The following is a 26,225-nucleotide window of genomic DNA, read 5'->3' as shown; positions in this document are numbered from 1 at the left end:
CAGACGTGCACCTCCGCTGATGGTGGCTCTGCACCGTCCTGCTCCCAGAAGCAGTTACTTAGTACCTTTATTGCTGAGTTTGTTCCGTGCCGCGCTGAAGCCTGCAGGGTTGGGGGGAAGTAAATCCCTAGCAGGTCCACGTTCTGCTGAAGCCACCTCGGCTCCTGTCCTCAACGACACTCCATCTAAGTGCCAATGTTAATGAGTATCTTTCTCTTGCTGTGAGGACGGCGATGGCACTGCTCCTGGAAGTGCTGGAGACAGGAGTGGAAAGACTGGGGGCTACCTGCCCTCCTCAGATAGAGGCCAGAATTGGCCTGAGGGCAGGTAGCCCCCTTTGAAGCATCAAAGGCTCTTTGTCTCCCATCCATTCGGATGGGAGTGGGGCCTTTGGTGTGGGAGTGTCGGAGGCAGGGACTGCCTGCTGTCACCTGCCCCCGTCACCTTATGACAGTTTGGGCACCCAGAAGTCTGGGTCCCTTTTGTTACTGAGGCTGGTGGCCCACCCTGTGCACCCACATGCTGGTGGGGCAGTGACCGCTGTCTGCTGGCACTTCAGTGCCTGGAAGGTGAGCAGAGCGGAGGCACAGAGGCCGGGCCCTGGCTCCAGCTGGACTCATGCAGTGCTCACGTGTGTGCTGGGGTTGTACGGGATGGTTGATATCACAATTGCCATATGACTATTTTTTTAGTAAATCGTCGGCCTGGGTTTCCAGTTTCTCTAACATTCAGGGACAAAACAGCATGATTTGTTATTTATTCGGCCACGTAAAAAATAAATGCATGCTCCAGGAATGCCCCCTGTGCTGCACATAGTCCAGGAGCAGAGGCCACGTTGACAAAACCGGCCTCTGCACATCTGTGTGTTTCTGTTGTCACGTGAGATCAATAGATTGCGCAGTGTGGCGCGGGTGAAGGGCGGTGGGAGACACTAGTGCACGAGGCACAACTTGTGTTTGAACAGGACCTCAGTGGCTTTGCCAATGCTGTTTTTAACAGGACTTCAGCGAAGGACACACAGAGTACTTATAAATCGGGTGCCTAAAGGGCTGTAGCAAATCAATGTGGTAAGGTGAGCTCTGCAAAGCACACATTTAAAGCCCCAGAACGAGGTAGGACAAATGTTGCATTAAGTGGTCAAAAACCAAAGTCATATTTTAGCTTAGTTTCCACCTTAGTAAGAGGATGAATGCATGTGCATGCCAGTAACAGCACGACAAACATATATGTTTCCTTCATTACTGACTATATAATGAATTTCGTTATGCATACACCATAGTACCAGCTATTCTCAATACAAGCTGCTGTAAAATACACCATCACACTTGCACACGTAAGAATAATGTACCACCATTAGTATGTAAAACCTAATGCTTTTGTCATATTTCGGTGCACATTTTGGAGGCCATTTTCCCAAACATTTTGCAGGGAGAGAACCCCCCCCGCACCCACCTTGGGTGGTGTCGGCTCGCGCACTGCGCGTGCCCGCTCAAAAATTCCCCCTGGGAAATGTACGCCCCACCAGCTTTCAAACTCACCAGCCGCCTCTGAAAACAATCCAGTGTTCTCGTCTATGGACATCACACATTTCGCAGCTATCTCTATAAAACAAATAACACCAACACAGAGAGGCGGGGCAGCAGGGTCTTGAACATTTTATTGTTTGCTCAGGGGGGCCTCGGCATAAAAGGTTTGAAGACCACTGCCCTAGGGGGACCCGAGGAATGTTCAGGGTGGAGTGAAAACCTTGAAAAGTGGGAATGGTGACTGTTTTAAATAGAAAATATAAGCAGATGTGGCATGCAGGGTGGGGGGGGGCTCAGCAGCAATACTTTTCCTCAGGGAGAGGGGGTGGCTCAGCATAGACATTTTGAAAACCACTGGCTTAGGGTAAGGATTGCAGGGCCCACGCTCAATGCATAGAAGGTCAGTCAGAACATGGCGGGCCAGGCAGAGGCAGCCAGGTGTAGGGCCTGGGCTGGTGGTTACCTGATGACGGAACTAATCTACTCCCACCCCCACACTTCAAGATGGCACAGCTCTTGAAGGCAGCACGGTATGGCATGTTAATCTGTGTCGCAGTTTGGAAACTGATAAGTGCCACGGGTCTATTTGAGCAGTGCCAGAGGGGGGTGGGATAGAAGAGTATGGCGGCACATCTGATTAATGTCCAGGACCAAAAGGGAATGGTAGCGGGGGCTAAAACAGAGCAGCTTCAAAGAACAGCAATGGGCCGCTGTGTAGGGCTATGTGTGCAGCACCACGTGACACAATGAAGACTAAGAGGCATGACTTAGCAGCACAACTGAGTAAAACTTTGCAGCACTGTGGTAAACCCAGCACCAGGAGGGTATTCAAGAAGCACCACAACCACCTTTGCATTTCCTAAGAAGAACATTTGAGCAGCAGAGGGGTCTTCAGCAGAGATGGTGATCTTACATCACCAGAAGAGGGGCATAAACTAAAAGAGGTACAGTTCAAAATCCAGCTGCACCAGGTTCATTAGAGGGGAGCACTAGGGGTACACTTGAGCTACAGCACTATAATAACGCAGAGCAACAGAGCACAACCGAAGTATTCTGGTCTCTCAACTGAGGTGTTTTACAGTTGATAATTGAACTGAGCCATGGAATATAAGTGAGCAGCGCCGTGGGCATAAATGAGCAGCAGGACGGAAGGTATTAGAGCTACTGAGCAGCGCCGTGGGCATAAATGAGCAGCAGGACGGAAGGTAATAGAGCTACTGAGCAGCGCCGTGGGCATAAATGAGCAGCAGGACCGAAGGTAATATAGCTACTGAGCAGAGCTACTGAGCAGCGCCGTGGGCATAAATGAGCAGCAGGACGGAAGGTAATAGAGCTACTGAGCAGCGCCATGGGCATAAATGAGCAGCAGGACGGAAGGTAATAGAGCTACTGAGCAGCGCCGTGGGCATAAATGAGCAGCAGGACGGAAGGGAATAGAGCTACTGAGCAGCGCCGTGGGCATAAATGAGCAGCAGGACGGAAGGGAATAGAGCTACTGAGCAGCGCCGTGGGCATAAATGAGCAGCAGGACGGAAGGGAATAGAGCTACTGAGCAGCGCCGTGGGCATAAATGAGCAGCAGGACCGAAGGTAATATAGCTACTGAGCAGAGCTACTGAGCAGCGCCGTGGGCATAAATGAGCAGCAGGACGGAAGGTAATAGAGCTACTGAGCAGCGCCGTGGGCATAAATGAGCAGCAGGACGGAAGGGAATAGAGCTACTGAGCAGCGCCGTGGGCATAAATGAGCAGCAGGACGGAAGGGAATAGAGCTACTGAGCAGCGCCGTGGGCATAAATGAGCAGCAGGACGGAAGGTAATAGAGCTACTGAGCAGCGCCGTGGGCATAAATGAGCAGCAGGACCGAAGGTAATATAGCTACTGAGCAGAGCTACTGAGCAGCGCCGTGGGCATAAATGAGCAGCAGGACGGAAGGTAATAGAGCTACTGAGCAGCGCCGTGGGCATAAATGAGCAGCAGGACCGAAGGTAATAGAGCTACTGAGCAGCGCCGTGGGCATAAATGAGCAGCAGGACGGAAGGGAATAGAGCTACTGAGCAGCGCCGTGGGCATAAATGAGCAGCAGGACGGAAGGGAATAGAGCTGCTCCCTGGCCAGCGGCACACTTCCGCTACACTAGGGGAATTTTGACCAGTAACATGGGAATATTTGGTGAACACTGCTGGTCTTTACCGAGCAGAGTCAATGAGCAAGCTGCCCCCGGATGTAATTTCGCACACCGGTGGATCATAGTTAAAGAGAGTCCCCGTAGCTGAGTGAGTAGACTCAACACAAATAAGCTGCACCAGCAGCAATGTAAGCAGCAGCGGAGACGTATTTCAGCAATGCCAATGGGCACAACTCTGTCCCACCGACGCCATGGCCGAGCAGCGTCTTAGAGCATAGTTTAACTGCACTATTGTCCTATTTGGGCAGAGACATGGGGCACAACACTGCTACGCTAGGGGCATCATTGCTTACACTTAGAGGCATAATTAATCAGCCCGCCGCATGAGTCATCTACCAACTAGCACAAAAGAGCATCTTCTTGGCATAACTGAACAGCGGTTTGATTAGTTCATTCTGAATTGGGATGGTTTTGTTTAACTTGTTTGCATTTGTGGGGTTGGTACTTTAATGGCAAATAGCGCCTCGGCCCAAGGACCGCATACCACTACCCTGCCTATATGGGCTGCTCACACGGTCTGTGGGAAACTGGGCATCGCTCCCAGGCAATTATATTTGTAAAGGTTATTCTGGTAACCTTGGGGGGCAGTCTCGATGTATTTGTGTTACTAGCAATTTATATTGTTAATGTTTTATGTCAAGGCTCTAACACTTCTATATCCATCGTTACCCTCATTCAATTAGGTGTTCTTATTTTAATATTGCTATTTTATCAATAAATGAACTCTGGCTAGACCGTCACTTGAAGGAACTAGGACAGAAAGACCTTTTGGGACTTACCCACTAAAACAGTCCATGCAAGAGGGTGCCAGGATAAAACAGTCCATGCAAGAGGGTGCCAGGATAAAACAGTCCATGCAAGAGGGTGCCAGGATAAAACAGTCCATGCAAGAGGGTGCCAGGATAAAACATTCCATGCAATAGGGTGCCAGGATAAAACAGTCCAGGCAATAGGGTGCCAGGATAAAACATTCCATGCAATAGGGTGCCAGGATAAAACAGTCCAGGCAATAGGGTGCCAGGATAAAACATTCCATGCAATAGGGTGGCAGGATAAAACATTCCATGCAATAGGGTGCCAGGATAAAACAGTCCATGCAATAGGGTGGCAGGATAAAACATTCCATGCAATAGGGTGGCAGGATAAAACATTTCATACAATTCGAGTGTCGGACTTCCAGTGCATACAGAAGAGTGGGGAGCCGCCACCCCGCCACTCGCCCTTCTGCCCTCCAGGCTTCAGTCCACACTGGCCTGTCACACACTCCAGTCTTCACTCGACCCCTGGTGGGCTCCAGGCTTAGCCATCCCGGTATTGATGTTCTAGAGTGTGCTTGGTCTGAGGCATTCAATGGGTTCCTTGCAATAAAACGCCTCCGCGCTTAAGCATGTGTCGCTACACACTAACTATATAAGCCGATTCATCTTTCTCTGCCTTCCAGCTAATAGAGGCGCCTTTGAATTTGCCACTAAAACGCTCAACGCTCCAATTCCACAGTCCAATCTGCCTTGGTCGTTATGCACCCACAATATCACAAACAGCCCTCTCTCCTTAAACTGCCTCCCTTTGGCTTCCACCCCTTTGACCTTTCTCTTCTCTAGCCTCTCCTCTCCCCTCATACGCCGCAGCCTGCATGCCCCTGGCGGAACAATACGTCAACTTCCTGCGCAGTCCATCCATCCCAGAGCAGCTATGCAATCCTCGCTCTCCCTCGCTCACTGTGAGCTCTGGCCACGGATGAGTGGTTTCCTCACTGCGGATACACAGCTCTCCACCTCATCTCATCTGCCTCATTAGTTCCCTCACTGTGGATGCACAGCTCGCTGCCTCATCTCATCTGCCTCATTAGTTCCCTCACTGCAGATGCACAGCTCGCCGCCTCACCTCATCTGCCTCATTAGATCCCTCACTGCAGATGCACACCTCGCCGCCTCACCTCATCTGCCTAATTAGATCCCTCACTGCAGATGCACAGCTCGCCGCCTCATCTCATCTGCCTCATTAGTTCCCTCACTGCAGATGCACAGCTCGCCGCCTCACCTCATCTGCCTCATTAGATCCCTCACTGCAGATGCACAGCTCGCCGCCTCACCTCATCTGCCTCATTAGTTCCCTCACTGCAGATGCACAGCTCGCCGCCTCACTTCATCTGCCTCATTAGATCCCTCACTGCAGATGCACAGCTCGCCGCCTCACCTCATCTGCCTCATTAGATCCTCACTGCAGATGCACAGCTCGCTGCCTCATCTCATCTGCCTCATTAGTTCCCTCACTGCAGATGCACTGCTCTCCACCTCACCTGCCTCATTAGTTCCCTCATTGCACATGCACAGCTCTCCACCTCATCTCATCTGCCTCATAAATTCCCTCACTGAGGATGCACAGCTCGCCGCCTCATCTTATCTGCCTCATTAGTTCCCTCACTGCGGATGCACAGCTCTCCACCTCACCTCATCTGCCTCATTTACTGACTACAGGTAAGAACAGTCTCGCCACAATGGCTGAACAGTCCCCCTTCGCACCCCTTGTCCCACTCTTCCTCCCCTTCCATTGGTCCGGTCTGCCCCATCCTTCATTGTAAGCTCTGACTCTGGCACCCCGTCAGCGTAGCCATTGTGCGGTGGTGATGCACAGTCCCCTCTCTCATGCCATGCCCCAGCCCATGTGTCCCTCTTTCCATCCAGCCACTACCTCTCACTGTAACCCCTCCACCGCCGGTTCCTGCAGAGCGCCATGCTTACCTCACAGTGGTTGCGCAGCCCCGTCTCCTGGAGCCGGGACCAGATGCTTTGGATCCTCCCAGCATGCTCTGGGTGGTTGCTGTTGTCGCCGCAGGAGCACTGATGCTTCAGCATGATGGAGTCATATACAACACCTGGGCAGACAAAGATGGAGGGAGTTAAAGCTGAAGAGAAGGAAGTCAAATTGCACCCTGTGATACCTTACTCTCTCGACTGACCCAGAGGGAGTTCAACCTACCAGCGCTTTGAGGTCATACCAATGATATATAGAGCGCTATATAAATGCCAAATAACATAACATAACTTCCATACCTGCACCGGACAATGTATGAGCTTGGCAGCTTCTCTTCCAATGAACCGGCGCAAATAGAAGGAGGGGACTACCTCGCCCTGCACGAATCGTGAGCATCCTATCACTGCAACTCTCTGCACTGGACAGCAATGTTGTCAATGTGTGTCAAAAAGGAAACCTATGATTTGGGAGTAGAAAACGCCATCCGCATCGCCTACAGTGGCGGCAGTTCCCAAAGCCATTTATTTTGCACAGAATAACTCTTCTGCACAAGAAGGCCCTTCAGGAATATTCCTGAGTGTTTATCTGAGCAGAAGCCAGCTTTGATACCATTGCCAAGGAAGAGCAGCAGGAACTCTCCACAATAACAGTGTGTTTATCTCAAGCTTGTGCCCTGAAGAAGTCTGGGCTCCTGGAGACAGAATGGAAACACGTAGATATATATCTCTCCTAGCTCCACACCCTCCCACCTACCCTTGCCCCCTGTCTCTCTGACCCCCGAGGCCTGGAATTCCTGCATATTTAAAGCATCATCCCAGACAATAGGAAGACGATGGGCTCCAACTAGCAGAGAGGCCCACAGACAAAAGAGGCTTGGGTCTCTGCCATGGAAAATGTGGGGTCACTCTTTGGCTGTAAGAACATTCTTATATATTTTGTAGCAAATGAGGCATGAAACAAAGTCAGAAGCTTAACACTTAAATTAGGGGCACATTGGATAACTTATTTTGTTGGCAGAGGAGTCCAAAAAGTATTCCCCAAAAGTAAAAAAGTCAGAGACAGGCAACGCAAGTCAGACGAGGAAGGCAGAGGAACAAAGAACGGGAGAATAGTAAGAGGAGGTGAGAGATAGGAGAGGAAGGGGCGGAGAAAGTGCAGGAGAGAAGAAAGACCCGAAGAGGGGCAAAGAGGAGAAACAATGGGGACAGGGAGGGTGGGGAAGGGAGAGAGCGAGAGAAGGGAGAATGGGAGGGAGAGCGAGAGAGGGGAGAGGCAAAGAGGAGAAACAATGGGGACAGGGAGGGTGGGGAAGGGAGAGCGCGAGAGAAGGGAGAATGGGAGGGAGAGTGAGAGAGGGGAGAGGCAAAGAGGAGAAACAATGGGGACAGGGAGGGTGGGGAAGGGAGAGAGCGAGAGAAGGGAGAATGGGAGGGAGAGCGAGAGAGGGGAGAGGCAAAGAGGAGAAACAATGGGGACAGGGAGGGTGGGAAAGGGAGAGAGCGAGAGAAGGGAGAATGGGAGGGAGAGCGAGAGAGGGGAGAGGCAAAGAGGAGAAACAATGGGGACAGGGAGGGTGGGGAAGGGAGAGAGCGAGAGAAGGGAGAATGGGAGGGAGAGCGAGAGAGGGGAGAGGCAAAGAGGAGAAACAATGGGGACAGGGAGGGTGGGAAAGGGAGAGAGCGAGAGAAGGGAGAATGGGAGGGAGAGCGAGAGAGGGGAGAGGCAAAGAGGAGAAACAATGGGGACAGGGAGGGTGGGGAAGGGAGAGAGCGAGAGAAGGGAGAATGGGAGGGAGAGCGAGAGAGGGGAGAGGCAAAGAGGAGAAACAATGGGGACAGGGAGGGTGGGGAAGGGAGAGAGCGAGAGAAGGGAGAATGGGAGGGAGAGCGAGAGAGGAGAGAGGCAAGAGAGGAGAGAGAGAGAGAGAGAGAGAGAAAGAGGGAAGGTGGGAGTGACAAAGAACTAGAGAGAACGAGGGTGAGGCGGTATGAAGAAAGAGGGGGGGCAGGGAAAGAGTGAGAGAGAAGCAGTGAGTGAGAGAGAGGCAGCATAAGATATAGAGAACGAATAGGAGAAACACGGAGAAAAAAGTCAAAAAATAGACAGAAGGTTCAGAGGAACACGGCCAAGAGATCTAGGTGAAGGAGAGGGGGTGGAGAAAGAGGGAAAGAGAGAGAAAAAAGGGTAGGGGAGAGCGAAGTAGAGCAAAAATAAAAAGGGGGCAGATGAAAGAGAGAGAGAGAGAGTGGACTGGAAGTGATACGGGTAGGAAGGGCAATGCCAGAGCCAAGAAAAGGGGAGCAGGGAGAGAGAACTATGACATAAAGGAAGAACAGAGAAAAGAGAAGAGAGAAAAGGTGGAGGGCACAGAAGGGAGAGAAGGTGAAGGGCACAGAAGGGAGAAAAGGTGGAGGGCACAGAAGGGAGAGAAGGTGAAGGGCACAGAAGGGAGAAAAGGTGGAGGGCACAGAAGGGAGAGAAGGTGAAGGGCACAGAAGGGAGAAAAGGTGAAGGGCACAGAAGGGAGAAAAGGTGGAGGGCACAGAAGGGAGAGAAGGTGAAGGGCACAGAAGGGAGAAAAGGTGAAGGGCAGAGAAGGGAGAAAAGGTGAAGGGCACAGAAGGGAGAAAAGGTGAAGGGCACAGAAGGGAGAAAAGGTGGAGGGCAAAGAAGGGAGAAAAGGTGGAGGGCACAGAAGGGAGAAAAGGTGAAGGGCAGAGAAGAGAGAAAAGGTGGAGGGCACAGAAGGGACAAAAGGTGAAGGGCAGAGAAGAGAGAAAAGGTGGAGGGCACAGAAGAGAGAAAAGGTGAAGGGCAGAGAAGAGAGAAAAGGTGGAGGGCACAGAAGGGAGAAAAGGTGGAGGGCACAGAAGGGAGAAAAGGTGGAGGGCACAGAAGGGAGAAAAGGTGGAGGGCACAGAAGGGACGAAAGGTGGAGGGCACAGAAGGGTCAAAAGGTGAAGGGCAGAGAAGAGAGAAAAGGTGGAGGGCACAGAAGGGACAAAAGGTGAAGGGCAGAGAAGAGAGAAAAGGTGGAGGGCACAGAAGGGAGAAAAGGTGGAGGGCACAGAAGGGACAAAGGGTGGAGGGCACAAAGGGAGAAAAGGTGGAGGGCACAGAAGGGACAAAAGGTGGAGGGCACAGAAGGGACAAAAGGTGAAGGGCACAGAAGGGACAAAAGGTGAAGGGCAGAGAAGAGAGAAAAGGTGGAGGGCACAGAAGGGAGAAAAGGTGGAGGGCACAGAAGGGAGAAAAGGTGGAGGGCACAGAAGGGACGAAAGGTGGAGGGCACAGAAGGGTCAAAAGGTGAAGGGCAGAGAAGAGAGAAAAGGTGGAGGGCACAGAAGGGACAAAAGGTGAAGGGCAGAGAAGAGAGAAAAGGTGGAGGGCACAGAAGGGAGAAAAGGTGGAGGGCACAGAAGGGACAAAAGGTGAAGGGCACAGAAGGGACAAAAGGTGAAGGGCAGATAAGAGAGAAAAGGTGGAGGGCACAGAAGGGAGAAAAATTGGAGGGCACAGAAGGGAGAAAAGGTGGAGGGCACAGAAGGGACGAAAGGTGGAGGGCACAGAAGGGAGAAAAGGTGGAGGGCACAGAAGGGACGAAAGGTGGAGGGCACAGAAGGGTCAAAAGGTGAAGGGCAGAGAAGAGAGAAAAGGTGGAGGGCACAGAAGGGACAAAAGGTGAAGGGCAGAGAAGAGAGAAAAGGTGGAGGGCACAGAAGGGAGAAAAGGTGGAGGGCACAGAAGGGACAAAAGGTGAAGGGCACAGAAGGGACAAAAGGTGAAGGGCAGATAAGAGAGAAAAGGTGGAGGGCACAGAAGGGAGAAAAATTGGAGGGCACAGAAGGGACGAAAGGTGGAGGGCACAGAAGGGACAAAAGGTGAAGGGCAGAGAAGAGAGAAAAGGTGGAGGGCACAGAAGGGACAAAAGGTGAAGGGCAGAGAAGAGAGAAAAGGTGGAGGGCACAGAAGGGAGAAAAGGTGGAGGGCACAGAAGGGACAAAAGGTGAAGGGCACAGAAGGGAGAAAAGGTGGAGGGCACAGAAGGGACAAAAGGTGAAGGGCACAGAAGGGTCAAAAGGTGAAGGGCAGAGAAGAGAGAAAAGGTGGAGGGCACAGAAGGGACAAAAGGTGAAGGGCAGAGAAGAGAGAAAAGGTGGAGGGCACAGAAGGGACAAAAGGTGAAGGGCAGAGAAGAGAGAAAAGCTGGAGGGCACAGAAGGGAGAAAAGGTGGAGGGCACAGAAGGGACAAAAGGTGAAGGGCACAGAAGGGTCAAAAGGTGAAGGGCAGAGAAGAGAGAAAAGGTGGAGGGCACAGAAGGGACAAAAGGTGAAGGGCAGAGAAGAGAGAAAAGGTGGAGGGCACAGAAGGGAGAAAAGGTGGAGGGCACAGAAGGGACAAAAGGTTAAGGGCACAGAAGGGACAAAAGGTGAAGGGCAGAGAAGAGAGAAAAGGTGGAGGGCACAGAAGGGAGAAAAGGTGGAGGGCAGAAAAGTACATTCAGGATCAGCACTCACAGAGGAAACCAAAGATGGTAGGGGTGACAATGGAAGAACAATATGTCATGTTTTTTGCAAAAAGGTTCAGGCAGCGAACAAGAGATTACCAGGGCCGGATAAGAATGAAGGCATGGGAACAGAAGAGACTGGTATAGGGAGAGGGGCACAGAAAAGAGACAGACACGTGTTATTCAGGGGGCATATAAAGGATCAGGCACAAAGCAGAGGATACAAGAGAAAAAAGAAGGGACAGAGGAACCCGAGTGTCTACACGCGAAAGAGGATTACAGAGAACTGGTAGCAGAATGTGTGAGATGTCACAACAGAGACGTGGGCAATGGAAAGGACAGGGGAGATGAGGGGCGGGAGACAGGGGAGAGAAGTGGGAGAGAGCGATAAACATAGAAAAGAAACAGGCATGGGGAGTGGAAGACAGTGCGAGACAGGGTTGGAGTAGCACAAGTGAGTGAGTGGAAATGGTGGAAACGAACAGTAAGAGGATAACACGGGGAAGAAAAGTAAAATGAAAGAAAGCAAAGGACAACAATCATCAAGGAATGGGGTGAAGAGGACAGCCTGGCTGGTCTTCCTGCAACACTGTGTGCATAGCGTGCGACAGTGCTTGAGAGTGAACCCGCTAGCGTGCCAAGGACTGTGACCGTGCAAAGCTCAAAGCTACTGGACTAAGAATGCGAGCCAGTGACTAAGCGGGCTCTGTGGCGTGGCCTCACTTTCCAGAAGGATCCATCGACTCTACGGGCCTCATTAGGAGTATCGAGGTAGCCATGCCACTTTTAGCAGCATGGCTAACCCCATACTGGGTACCAGGTCCGGGTCCCACAAAAGGGGCCTTACCGGGCCATTCCGACCTTGGAGGGCCCGGTAATTCCCTTTCGCAGCATGTATACCCGGTACATCCCCATTCCCATTTGAGCCCCCGTAGGGCTCAATGGGAATGGGGAGGATGCTAACAACGGGCCCGTTAATGACAGGCCCGCTGTTAGCATCCTGGACTGCTAGCGGGTCCCGCTAAGGAAGCCTGGTCCAACCAGGCGTTCCTTAGCGGGACCCACAGCAGTCCTCGTAATAGTGCGGCCCATAATGAACGGTGCCGGTCCCTTACCGGCACCGTTCATTACGTGGCCGCCAGGGTCCTAAAGAGGCCCTACATGTCTTTTTGCAAGCTTAGGTGTGGGTGTTGCTTTGGATGCCGGGCTTGCGGGTACCGTGTGCCTGGCGTGGCAGGCTGGGTGTGACTGCTGCCACAGAGAGTTATGCTGTCAGACAGCTCAGGCTGAATAAAGGCGGTGCAGAATTGCAACAAGACATAAGTAGCTGCAGCAGAGGAGCATATACTCAGGTCTGCGGCAGGTAATACAGGACGACCTTAAGAGCAATGATGTGGCTGGCGCCCTCCCATCTCTGGAGCCAGTGGAGTGTTTTCCCCAATTAAATCTTTTGGATGGGGGTTGGAGCACCCCAAACTCGTTGGTTCCCCCAGAGGAATAGATTAGCCGAGCATGAGGCAGAGCAATCCGCGAATGTATAAATAGGTCCCAGGCAGCTTGGGGACGCAGGCACGGTGCACACCTCCAGCTGTGTCCGAACTAGGCTCCGAGCACACAAGACCTGTGGCAGGGGTGCCCGGCCCTCCTTTCTACACCTCGCTCCTTGCAGGTCACTGTTTCCTCTTGATGTGTTCAACTAGAAGGCTGTGAGCTGCAGCTGTCTGGAATTACATGATGATAAAACATGCCAAGACACGTGCAGAATGGAGCACAAGTGGTGTTTCAAGTCTAGTGCGATGAGATGGATGTTGCCTGCACGAGGACACCTCCTGTAGTAAGGACTGTGACGACGAGGAAATGGGCTAATTGTTTACCGGTAATCTTCATTACTCTGAAGCCGTTTTCCTCGTCGCAGCCATTCACGTGGAGTAGGGACTGTGACGAGGGAGACGGCAGGAAGGTCAGCTGGTTGATAAGGCATTTGGTGTATCCTGTTGTCTTTTCAGTCAGGCATTTCCCTCATCCGAGAGAATGTCGCCAAGTGCCCCAAAGTCAACATCGTTAGCAAAGTATGGCAAGAAGCCAATTATAGTTTGTAAACGTTACAGGGTGAAATGATCAACGTCACAGTTAGGTAAGGTTTCCACGTTTGCAAAAATAGCTCTTGCTTTTATTGACGGTTGGAAGTAAGGTAATAATGACACGAGCAAGTCACTTATCGTGCAGAGAATCACACAGGAGTTCGCAATAAAGCCAATGTAATGGCACATCGTGGATAAACACTGCCCTCTTGTGGCCATTTGGAAAAACTCCCATTGCCAACATAGACGTTGGAAAAACCGTCATGTTTTGGATGTCGTTTCAAATGCAGCCACACCTAAAAAAAACTACTGCTTCTATTTAATAGTGGCACAACCTTCAAAACATTACAAGTGATGGCCATCCTTAAAGCACTTAAGAGCTACAATTCTTTCGGGAACACCAACCGAGAGCCGGCAATGTGCGGGACTCAGGGTTTCCCACCATAGAAAATTTAAATATATTTGTATATATCTTTGGGGCGCTTCGTACAGATACTTCACATCAGCCAATAGGCGTACACTTAACACAAAGGTAGAGCAGAAGCATAACAAAGCAGGAACAAGGGCACATTACTACGGAGGATGTGTGTTCGCACGCATGTATCATCTAACATTCTCCACAGCAATCGTTTCAGCTCTACTGGGTGTTGCTAAAGTGACACGATGAGCCAGAACCGGAAGCATCACTCTGGGGAGGGGTTCCCACTCCAATGAGAGAGAATCGAGGTGGAGGTAACTTCGAATACAAGAGGAAGCAAAGCCTCTCTATTCAGCACACGTGCACATCTTACTGGTATTCAACTGGGAATAAACTCACTGAGCTATTCAAAGGGTTTGGTTTGTTAATGAGTCGTAGATGTGCGCTCGTCATTATTGCTAATGCCAGAGGGAGCAGGGATAGGCCAGAGTATCTACTGAGAGGCGGGTGTTGATATGAGGCACGTGAGAAGAGCAGAGCGTCTCCCAACACCAGGGTCTGCAGTCCGATGAGGAAGCAAGGAACTCGGGGAGTAATGTGTGGACGAGGAAAGAGCTGTAGAGAAGCTACTAACGATAATGATGTGTTATGTATATAGCACTGTTACTCCGAAGTGCTGTATATAGAACATATTTACATATATAACTGAAGTTGGCACTCATTTATCGACCTCGGAAGGATGAAAGGCTGAGTTGGCCATGCCGGGATTTGAGCCTGCAGATCACACACAGATCGCAGCAGCGAGCGCTCAACCCACTGAGCTATCTTACCGGCTTAGAGAAGAATCATAGGCGGGGGAGCATTAAAGAAATGAGTTACGGGGGTGTGGGGGTGTTAACAAGAAGCAATAAGAGGAGAGGGTCTGAGCAAAGGGACGGAATAACCGCAATTGCATGAGGGTGCTGCTGCGGCGATCCCCGCTGGTGAAATGGATATGCAGTGCCTGGTCCCAGCGACCCAGATATGTACAAATATATTTACATTTTCTCTAGCGGGAAACCATGAGTCCAACGCATTCCCAGATCTAGGCTGGTTTTCCCAGCAAGCACTATAATAGCGTCTGGTTATTAACAGAAGCACGCAAGATTGGTGTCTTGTTTTCCCAAAGGCTGTACAATTCTGAGCTGAGCCTGCAAACCAAAAGACGCAAAAAGGTTCACAGATTCCTTCAAAGCGTTTGCCTAAAAACGTGTTGCGGAACTGGGATTGAATGGGAGACTTCGCAGAGTAGGGGCTGCTTGGAAGAGGATCAGACACACACCCTCGCCGACATGTCTGCATCTCGGGGCTGCCCGAGTATCCACTGAAACCCCGGCGGCCTGAGATGGACAGACAGACACCTAGACACAGCCTCTGCCTAAATCATGGGGTGGCTGAAATCAGTGAATGCACTTTGTGTGGTTGGTTTACAGATGGGGAATGTTGTCTAGGTTTGGCGAGGCTCATTCTTCGCAGTGGCATCTCCATGCATGCCTTGGTCCTGGACAGACCATGGGGCAAGATCTCAATACGAGTGGGGGCCGCTCTGCTGTCCTAGTTCTTGATTTAGGAGTCCTCCATCTAACCGGGAAGAGCAACGTAACGGTCACTTCTGCAGGGGCCAGCGGTAGATCTGGCAACTCTCCTCCATTTTAGTTACTGAGTTGAAGCATTGCTCCAGAGAAGGCATGTCCTCTTTGGAAGATCGCGCTAAGAACTGCCATTTTGTATTTTGTATTTTATTTGTCTTTTATAGAGCGCCTCAAACCAAAGCGCAGACTAAGGTGCATCCCTGGACGCTACGCTCATCCAGTTTGGATTGCGATCCTTGCTGAGTCCTGAAGGCCCCGCCCATTTGAGTGGTTCGCACAGCAACGCTCCCGCATACTGTTGATCCACCCCGAGAGCTGGGATTGTGTCTGCTCCTTGTGATCAAGGACCTTGCTCCAGAGGTAGTCCTCCCTCTGCCGGCCTGAAGCCCCCAAAAAAGATCACCTGGGAACTTGATGCGGGGAAATGTTAAGAAGGTGCACTCCTTACAAGAAAGATATGCACACGGTGGAAACTAGGACTCCATTTTACGCATGTTGAGTTACAGCAGCAAACTCTTTGCTTGCACCGCCTTCCTTTTCAGTGTGCTATTTGTGTTCGTTTTGCTACTATATGTTATTTCATTTATACGTTTTGCGTCTGATCTCTCTTCAAGTTCTGTGGTTAAATTGACTGCTGGACTTAAATGCACAATGACAAACAGTGGCGCGCACAGCACCTTGCTTGACTTTACTAAAGTGCAGTTGTTAAATTATCAGAACATGAAAATAAATGCTTGATTTTGAGTACACGGATTGTGCATACATGCTTTCGACCTTTTCCATTCTGACAAAGCCATACCACCTCCCCAGACTCACAGAGGCACTCCTCAAACCCTGCAGACTCCCAAACTCCTCAGAAGTCTACACACACACACACACACACAGACCCAGCTCTGCACACCCCACTCCAGCAATAATCACACTTACCGGTGGTGAAGCGGGGTTTGGCAGAGGGCTCCGGGGAAGGAAGGGCCATTGTTTTGCTGGGTGGCTCCTGGACAGGAAGGGAAGTAGTCGCGGAGGCAGGAGAAGATTTGGCCCTGGAGAGCGGTCGGTGCCCCCCAGGTAGGCTGTGCACCCCCAGCGTCTCCAGGGGACTGTGTCTCTTGAGTTGCTGCTGCATTCGTTGGTGCTGCTCCCAAATGAAGGCCTGCTGGTGACAGACAAGCAAAGCAAATTCACTGCGTGCCGCGCAGGCGTGCATGGTACAGTTCAGCATGCCCTAACTCCATAGGAAATGTCACGTGTCCTGCACCTTACAGTTCCCGATCAGTGACTGTGCCTCGGCAGATATGAATCTCTGATAGCGTGTGCGAGACCCAGATTCATATCACTGATCCGATCAGTGCTGATGATCAATAATAATGTCTCCCATGCACGACTCCGAACCCCCAGCTTTCAAAGCGCCCAAAGGGCCAAGCACATGGCCAGGGGTGTTGCTAGGTCTGGAAAAGACATGGAGTTATGCTAATTGTCAGGACTGTCGGGACTCGGGGCTAGTTAGCCCTATGGTTGTAGCCCCTGAGCTTCTGTCTGAGGCTAAAACCAAAAGACTGGAGTTATAAACCCCCCTCCCTAGCGATGCCTCTAGATATGGCTATCAGGCTTGAGGGGCTCTCTGCAAAGTGTGTGGAGCCACTCCCACGCAAGTTACCAGGCGCAGGTGTGACATTGCACAATAAGCAGCCCATGCGCCCTGCAAAGCACAGGGTTACCAGCAGTGCTGGAAATGGAAAGGATTAACTGTGGGATCCCACCAGCCACGGGCAGCAGAGGGAGGGAGCGCAGGGAGGTTTGAGCACGTGCTGGGTGTTGTAAGTGAAGGCGAGAGGGAACTCATGAGATTTTTCTCAGCACACCAACCCCCATAGTTAAACATTTACATTTCAGGAGATGAATACATGATTAAAGAAAGGAGGAGTTTCCTGTAATATTACAAACTAATTAGAAAAGGTGCACATCTTTACAAAGCTGTTCTTGACTATTTCTGAGTACAATCCTGACAGAAATATTCACAAGCAGTCTAACCAGAAGTTGGTGCAGTGCAGTGGGAAAGTCACAGGAGTTTGAGTTTGAGCAGATCAGTTACCTTAACGGGCACATGTAGTCTCCCGGATCCGAGATCCAGGGAGACATCTTTTGCCAGCAGTTCTTTAAGTGGGCTGTGGTCAGCTGGGGCTGGGCACTGGCAGTCCTAGAAAAGTGGGGCTGAACCGGGGCCCTGCCAGGGACCCCCCGAGTCCCACCACAATAATGGTAGGACACAATATCCCACTGCGGCCGTAACCGCGACGGGAGATGCATCCGCCATTAAGTCAGGCAAGTTGACAGAAGTGCCATACTGGCACTTCTGTCAGTCACTGTAAATTCCTCTGGTGACCCCTCGTGTGAGCCTGGGCATTCCTTGACATATTTTGAGGTTTATAAAGGATGGCTTGAAAAGTACACAATTGAAGCCATCTTTTAGAAAGCTTTGCCGATGGACAAAGACACCTCAGGCTTTGTCCGGCGTCAATACTTTACAAAAGATGTATTGAATTGTGTAATTTTCAAGCCATCTTTTATAAACATAGAAATGTTTGAAAAAGATGGCATGAAATTAAGGTATTCACACACATATATAAATGTTATATATTTGTTTGTGTACATTACTATGGTTTGTGTACTTTTCAAGACATCTTGAAGTACACAAACCATAGTAAGGCATGCAAATAAATATATAAATGTAAGCATTTATATATTTATGTGCGTACCTTACTATGGTTTGTGTACTTTTCTGCCATAAATATTTCTATGTTTATAAAAGATGGCTTGCATACTACACAAACCATAGTAAAGTATGCATACAAATATATAAATGCTTACATGCATTTATATATTTGTTTGCGTACCTTACTATGGTTTGTGTACTTTTTAGGCCACGCCCACCCAACAAGCCACCCTGCCAAACGAGGGCCCCCTTCAATGTCTTACCCCACTTAAAGCCCTGTTTGTCGGATCTCGGATCCAGTCAAATCCGGCCCAGTGACCAGTGCTGGTTACCAGGTAGGCGTGTTGCACTGTGAATTAAACAAAGCGCCCACACTTACACATATGCATGGCAAAAAAAGCAGCTACACAGCCAGGTGCACACCTCACTGCCAGACACGAGGTCACCAGACATTAATGTTGCACTGCTAAAGAGAGACCCCACACGGTCAGGCACAGGATTGCCGGGCAGGACTGTCGTGCAGTCTGATAAACACAATGCCAGGAACAGGATTACCAGGTGTCCAGGACAGTGTGCATACTGTTGGGCACAGTAGTACCTCACACTGTACAGACTATAGTGCTGGTAGTGCAGTGTAACAGCAATCCCTCTCTTTTTGAGGGGACAAGCCAATACGCGTCCCCCGAGACTATTCGAATCACAGTCCGCGCTCATCCTATTTGAAATAGATGTTGTCAGGGATTTCTTTTGAATTCAGAGCAAGCGTTATGCATTCCAAGCCATGCATCTCTGCTGCCACCTGGTGGTTTTGCTTCAGCACTGTCCACTTTTCTTTGGCGTCGGTAAGCAGCTGGCAGGCATGCTATGTGAATATGCTTTTATGTTGGCCAAACCACCACTAGAGGAGTCTCAGAGCGCCTAGGCATGTCTGTGGAGCGGCGTGCTGGGCCCTACCAGGGGTATTCAGACCTCAGTCTGCTGGAGGAAAGAAAATCAGTGCGGGGAAGATGAGAGGACGGGAAAGTAGGAAATAGAGGTTGCAAACACAGAGGGAGGGATGCAGAGGGGAAGAACGTTTTGTGATTGCATGGGTGCAGGTCAGTCCTGTCAGGTGGATAAGTGAACCATAATATTGATAATGGAGTGGAAATGATAGTCAAAGATGAAATACAATGCAATATTACTATTTTTTTCAGAAAATCATTTCCTTACATCATGCTAGATCGCACGACAGATCTACTTGGCCAACAACAAAGCTTGAAAAATGGTTACGGCGACATTATGTCACTGGGATGCTTATAACCATGGATGACAATGCGTGTATTACTTTGCAACTCACTGGGATGTATAAAACATGGCCATGCACAGTTCAAAGCTGCACCTTGGCAGATTTGCTACATAAAATGCACATTTCAGCATCCAACAGGGGCGGACTGGCCGTTCGCACGATGGGCCAGTATAAACATGTAGGGGCACTTGTAGTCCAGGATTTCCCCATTATAAACCCATAACTACAAGCCACAGGCTGTCTCCCTGCATGTCATCACTACCATTCCCCTTATCTCAAGTCAAGGGCGACTTACACAGAGACAAAACAATAAAAAAAAAAGTCTCACATTAGCATAGCTAAAGAATCGGTGAGACTTTCTGCAGCCCCGCCCTTCTGCAGCCAGCAGTGTAAACAATAGTCTTCTGGGCCCACACAGCACATGTTCCCTGGCAGCACAGATTTTTGTGTTAGGTGTTTGTTGCTCAGAGGTGTGCTTTTCCTGCCGGGAGCGTAGCTCAGGGACAATGCACTCATCTTGCAGAACATCACAGGTTCGAATCCCAGTCCCGCACTCCGGCATGAAGCGCAATATAAAAGCTCAGTTTATTTTACACTTCAGATGTCCCGTTTGAACCCAAAAAAAACAAATCCGCTTTTTTTCTGAAGGTGAGAAAATATGTGCCATTCAAATGGCACATGTGATTTAAAGCGCTATGAAGCAGGACAAGACTCGCCCTATAAAACATGATCAGGTATCATTTTTACTATGACCCGTGTAGTCCGCGGTGAGATTTAAAGGTGAGATTTAAAGCAGAGCATTTTAGCGAGAACATGAATCCATGTACTGCTGACACAGGCATGCCAGAAATGGGGGTAGACATCTTATTTTTGTGGCAGAGCCGGCCTCCCTGTTACTGCACCTATGCTCTGGAACTCCCTCCCTCCTGGACTGAGAGGTGAACCCGCCTTCCCCCGGTTCCGGAAACAGCTAAAGACCTACCTGTTCACTTAGCTTCCCCCAGACAATCTTCTTGCCCCCCGCCCCTTACCTGTCCTCTCCCTTTGTACTTGTCTGCCGGGAACTAGCGCCTAGAAGCCCTTGGGTTGAGTGCACTCCTGCAAACGTCAAATAAATAAATACAATAACAAAAATAAGAGCATAGCAGCGCAGAAGCATTCCCAGCGGTGTATTTACTGACTTAGTGCCTGGCTGCTGGAGTTCTCCGAGTCCGCCCCTGGCAGCCAGCCAGCTGATGCTTGCACTCTGTTCAACTTGAGATTGGCCGGCAGTACATCGCGCGACTGCACGGCAAGGAAAAGGCATGTGGGGCATCAAGATCGTAGTTTAAAACGTCCTCTGTATGTAGGCCGCACAGGCCGCTGACGCATGCGCCTTCAGTCCAGTATTGCAACCGTTCCCAGAGGCAGACTTCAAGTCACAGGTGCCAAAACTGTCCAAGCCCTGCTTGCTTCTGCCTTTACTTTTCTGCCCCTGAAGCAGGGGCATAGACGTTTGGTTTTACCGGCGGAGTGAGGACGGCAAAAAAATAAATATTGCATTGTAACCTATAGGGACTTTCACACAATTGGCCTTTCCTGCGATTGGGGGTGGAGCACCCGCGTACTTGGTGCCCTTGCCCCGAAGGTCTGTCTGACAAACATGAATCAATTAATTAATCACTGTATATGTGTAAAAAACACCAACACATACAGATCAGAGAGGTTAAATGTAAACCGACGGGGAACTCGTTCATGGGAGACGCAGAGCTGGCGGTGGTGCCGACCGGACGGCGGGATCAGTAGCACACACGACTGGAAAGTGGCAGAGTCAGAACAGGGAATGGCATTAGCGGGTGGGAGTGTTACAGCAAGGCATGTGTCCAGCATGTGGGGTAGGGGTGGGGGCTAGTGAGAGAGACAGTCTGAACATGCCCTATGTCTTTGGGGAAATGGCTTCTCCCAATCTGGGGTCAAAGAGGAGTGTGCCACACCCAGCCATCCTCTTCGGCTCCCATGCCCCACTCCACATCACCACTCCTGCCCAGAAGCTACCTGGCATGAAAAGGAAACATGACTGCAGCAATACGCCTGCTACTTCATCTGTACATTACTTATGTGAATAAGACCGCGCATGTAAGTATTATTGACTCTTACTGTATCTGTTTTTACTAACGGTTTCAATGCATCCCTAAATATCCCATGCCTGTAAATACGTGCAACATATGTCAATGCTATGTATTATATTGTTGCCTGTGGTAACTTGTCTAATGTGTATTACCTGCTCTCCAGCGCCCAGATACCCACGGATTTGGCGCGCTTTACAAATGCTAAATAAATAAGTAAATAAATAAATAAGGCAAGAGTCAGGAGCTTCATAACACATTAAATAACAGGAGTTATGATTGCCCAAGTAACTGACATGGCTGGACTGGCCCACTGGGACAACGGGACTTCCCCGGTAGGCCTCGGGGGTAGGGCCTCTTTGCTTGGTTGGGAACGAACATCCAGGCCAGCCTGAGCCAGCCTGGGTGGTTTGCTAAGAACTGGCTGGTGGCTGCTTTCGTACCCTGTCTGCCTACGTTCTAGTCACATGATCGTATTCCGATCACATGACATGCGCAGGCTGCCCTGCCAGGTGGCCCGTGACGAGTCCTTATTGCTGACTCTGCTCCCTGCGTTGCTGAGTGCTTGAAGTGAGACAAGATGAGGACTCGACTGAGCGGGCAAATGGTATGTAACATTTTTCCCCTAATAAGGCTGCTGTGTGTTTTTAAACCTCTCGTGCAGGCGTGTGGGGAGCGGGGCTGCGGTCAGAATGGTGGCGCACCATAGATATGTTTTTTATTTTCGCTAATGAAATAATTAGCAAAAAAAAAAACATATCTATGGCGCACCGTGTTTCCAAACATCTGGTGCCACTGCCTTGGTGGTGTGTCTGGGCCTAACTGGTGGTGGGTTTGTGGGGAGCAGAGCTGTGGTCGGGCAGCATCTCTGGGGCGAGGCCTCATTAACAGAGAGCACTCATGTTTGAGCGACATGTGCGTTCCCTCCATTGACACCAACGCACTAGATGCGTTTGTTAATTGCATCCAGCAAGTCAATAAGTCGTAAAGCTGACTCCCACATTTAAGTGGGTTCAGTTATGCGAGACCCCTGCTCTCTGTGATGTTTCCTGGTCTCCCCCTTCCGTTAAAGACAGGGGATGTCTGTGGTCTGGACAAGCCCTTCGTGTTCACCCAAGTGGAATCCACTGGCTGTGGATTGGGCAGAAGATGGGGGGGGGGCTGCAGGTGTCATACCGGCTGAGCTCAGACTGGGGGCTAAGGATCAAAGCAGTGTTGTGGGGGGCAGAGGAGTGGCAGAGCCCTGGATGGGAAAAAAGCCTCATAAAGGGCCGGGTAGTACCGGGAATAGAAACATTCATTGTGGAGGCTGCACCAGCAATGCAAAATACAAAACATATCTATGTCGCGCCATGTTTCCAAACCTCCCTCGGCTGGATGGCCCAAGTGGACGATGACCGGAACAGTGCTTGGAGTTGCCGAGACAAGCAGTCACTGTGCAACTTTGCTTTAAATGGTTATGCAGCTTATTAGGAGGAGACTGGAGTGTTATAGAGAGAGGAAAGCAGGGGGTGGGAAGGGGCATGGCATAGAGAGCGTGAGCTTTTTTTAAGCATGGCATGGGTTGGGGAATGGCTGGACTGATGTCCTCAGATGGAGAGGGGATCACCTGCTTGAAGTGGATTGCTTCTGGCAGCGTCACCCTTAAGGACATTAAAAGTATTCTAATTCCTTTCAGTCTAGCAGATCTGGACCCTTGCCTGCTATGCTATGTGCTTGCCACTGTCAGGCACAGTGCCTTTTGTTTGCTATTTACACTCGGAGGACCACAAACCAAAAAAGTCCTGTGTGCCAAATTGCCCGAGCTAAACAGTAATATTTTTTAATGAAATATGTAGCTATTGTTTGAATGTGGGGTTTGTGGTCAGCAAGCTGTCACATTTAATGCTGTTGACACTGGGATCTAAGAGCGACCTCGTACTGTTACTTTTGACTCTTTACCTTGTTTTGTGCAGCTGACCTTCCTACAACCACTCGTTCCACCAAAGGTCAGAGCAGCCTTGCACTTTCCCTGCAAGTGACAAAATGACTGCTGTCTTGCAGAAGTACCAGGTTGAGTAGTGTCTAACCAGTCCTCAGCCCTCTCGCCTCTACAAAACAACAGTGATCCCAGTCAAAAAGTTGAAACAGATAAGCAACGTACCCCATTTGCTGAATGAGGCCCCACACTCTCAATAAGGATTTTACCTTAATGAAAAGTGCAAAATGCAAACACGTCATTGGCAAAGTGGAACCACTGATAAGCGTACCACTATGGTTGAACGCACAAGCGCTGAGCCACTCTGTCTGGACACTGCGGGCACTTCATTGGCATGACTCTCTGATCTCATACCAACTCAACCTTTGTGTAAGTTTTGGCTAAAGTGCCACTTATAAACTGAAACTATGACATTCGAGTACAGCTCGGGTGAAATAGCATGTGAGGCAGGACACAACCCTTGTACATGTTGTTGGGTTATTTACTCGCCCATTGACTGCCCACAGCCATGCTACTTCCTATGACCATTTCCACCTGCTTTCTGCCCCTCTCCACCCAAAACATGTCCTCCTGGGATGTATTTGAGCTAGATTTACAAAGCCTTATCATCCAACATTGAGCTTAAAGTGCCTGCCATTGTGTCTTCTGAATGTTAATGACTTAACTGGAACTGTAAAAGTGCTCCTGGTGAAATTAAAATGTCAACCAGGTCTGCCTTGAGCCATTCCATTTATAAGCACTATGCCTGACCTTCACTGAAGTCCTGTTAAAAACATGCCTTGGTAAAGCCAACAGTTTGAGCTTGTGTATCAATATTAGGCATTCGCCAGGCAGTGCTATCATATGCCCAGGTACTCTCAACACTTTGCAGCTGCTGCCATCAATAGACAGTTAATACCACTACGGCAGTGCCTGGCAAATGCCTTTCCCATGCCTACACAAAAGCGAAAACTGTTGGCATTTCCGTTTAAGGATGCATTGTATCTGTGTGCTCTTCCCATCAGGGGAATAGGGATGAAATGGATTAGGGATGCATGGTGTCTGAGAACCTTTAATACCGGAAGAAATTGTTTTTCTCAGCTGCAAAATATGTAAAGTCTCAGGTCCCTCTATCATTGAATTTCTACTTTGAGAGATCCTGAACTTATTTAAAACATGCTTTAAATGCACGCATTTTGACTAATTGAATTCAACATTTTCTTGGGGGATACTCCCAATACCCTCATAGAAGGGTTGGGCAGACGAGCTATGCTCGCTCGTTCAGCAAAATATGGGGCCACTTTGAAAAATATTTCCAGGGCCACTTTTGGATCCCAGTCCGACCCCGTTAACTGAGATGCACCGTGAGGACGGGTTTGCCACAATGACTGCATATGAAGGAAGGCTGAAAAAAGGTCACTGGTGGTCAATATATCTGTGACCCTGCCACCATGGGATCAACACAGTAAGCCCCAGGTATAAACTCAGTGCGAAGGAACTGCGGAGTGGGAACATTCAAGCCAGCCATGCGACCAGGCCTCTGCCGCTGTACTCACTTGATATCACTCAAATCAAGGCTGTGTGCTCAGCCTGTGCCATGCTCTGCTCCAGAGGTGGAGTCGAGTCGGAAGGATGACTGCAGTATTTTGGGCCGGGGCACTGAGTATCATATGCACAGCCCGAAACTATCAAGAGTCCGACACTAGATTTCAGAAATCTGCATCAAGTTTCACTGTCAGCAGTAATTCCTCAGGGCTATCTGCATCTCTATAGTATTATTGACACACAACTGCCATACACCAATCAGGAAATTGCATATTGAGATGTGTGCATTCACATTTTTACCTGTGTGAATATAAGCTCTCTTCAGTCAGTCCAGCATGCACCTCACTCACTCAATGAAAACACTCACGATGAGGGGAATGCAAAGAGGAAGCACAGGGCAATGCAGAGGGGGAGGACAGAGGCGAGGGCAGAGGGGAGGGAAGGAAGGCAGAGGCGAGGGCAGAGGGGGAGGCCAGTGGGGAGGGCAGAGGGGAGGACAAAGGGGAGGACAAAGGGGAGGACAGAGGGAAGTACAGAGGGGAGGACAGAGGGGAGGACAGAGGGGAGGGCAGAGGGGAGGAAGGCAGAGCCGAGGGCAGAGGGGGAGGACAGTGGGGAGTGCAGAGGGGAGGAAAAAGGGGAGAACAGAAGGGAAGACAGAGGGAAGGACAGAGGGGAGGACAGAGGGGAGGACAGAGGGGAGGGGAGGAAGGCAGAGGCGAGGGCAGAGGGGGAGGCCGAGGGGAGGGAAGAGTGGAGGTCAGAGGGGAGCATAGAGGGGAGGACATAGGGGAGGGCAGAGGGGAAGGGAGGAAGGCAGAGGCAAGGGCATAGGGTAGTCCAGAGGGGAGGGAATAGGGGAAGGCAGAGGGTAGGGAAGAGGGGAAGACAGGGGGAGGGCAGAAGGGGAGGGCAGAGGGGAGGATGGAGTGGAGGGGAGGAAGTAAGAGGCAAGGGCATAGGGGGAGCGCAGAGGGGAGGGAAAAGGGGAAGACAGAGGGGAGGGCAGAAGGGGAGGGCAGAAGAGAGGATGGAGTGGAGGGGAGGAAGGAAGAGGCAAGGGCATAGGGGAGCCCAGAGGGAAGGGAAGAGGGGAGGACAGAGGGAAGGACAGAGGGGAGTATAGAGGGGAGGCCAGAGGGGAGGCCAGAGGGGAGGGGAGGAAGGGAGAGGCGAGGGAAGAGGGGGAGGCCAGAGGGGAGGGAAGAGGGGAGGACAAAGGGAAGGGGATCATAGAGGGGAGCATACAGGAGAGGACAGAGGGGAGGGCAGATGTTCCCAAGTATGGGAGAAGGTGTGGATGCTAAAGAGGCAAGGACATCCCCAAGGATCTGAATTTGGGAACATATCGCCAGTGCCCTGGCAGACCTACTGAGGCTCCCAGATAAATTCAGGGTCTGACGTCTAGTAATGAATGGTATCACCAAGTACAGACGCCTCATGTGGATCAGGAAAACTGTGTGCTCTAGAAATCACTAAATGAAATCACATCGCAAGTGACCACAAGTCAACAGA

The 26,225-nt window shown here is 50.4% G+C and overlaps 1 protein-coding gene across 7 annotated transcripts in view; it reads right to left on the bottom strand.

Moving 5' to 3' along the window:
- The window catches only part of HDAC7 (histone deacetylase 7), a 1,864,336-nt gene that overhangs the window by 130,715 nt on the left and 1,707,396 nt on the right, over positions 1-26,225 (bottom strand). For 6 of the 7 annotated variants that reach the window (XM_069653190.1, XM_069653188.1, XM_069653194.1 and 3 more), the window contains 2 exons: positions 16,033-16,258; positions 6,454-6,587 (listed from right to left, as the gene is read on the bottom strand). In XM_069653190.1, coding sequence (XP_069509291.1) covers positions 6,454-6,587; positions 16,033-16,258 — 360 coding nt within the window. The remainder of the gene's footprint in view (positions 1-6,453; positions 6,588-16,032; positions 16,259-26,225) is intronic. The other variant, XM_069653189.1, reaches the window with a different exon arrangement.

This window comes from Ambystoma mexicanum, chromosome 3q (genome assembly GCF_040938575.1).
Source record: "Ambystoma mexicanum isolate Mex_15411 chromosome 3q, UKY_AmexF1_1, whole genome shotgun sequence".
In the NCBI taxonomy this organism is placed as follows: domain Eukaryota; kingdom Metazoa; phylum Chordata; class Amphibia; order Caudata; family Ambystomatidae; genus Ambystoma; species Ambystoma mexicanum.
The sequence above is the reverse complement of the archived record's forward strand: the minus strand, read 5'-3'. Positions and strand labels throughout refer to the sequence as shown.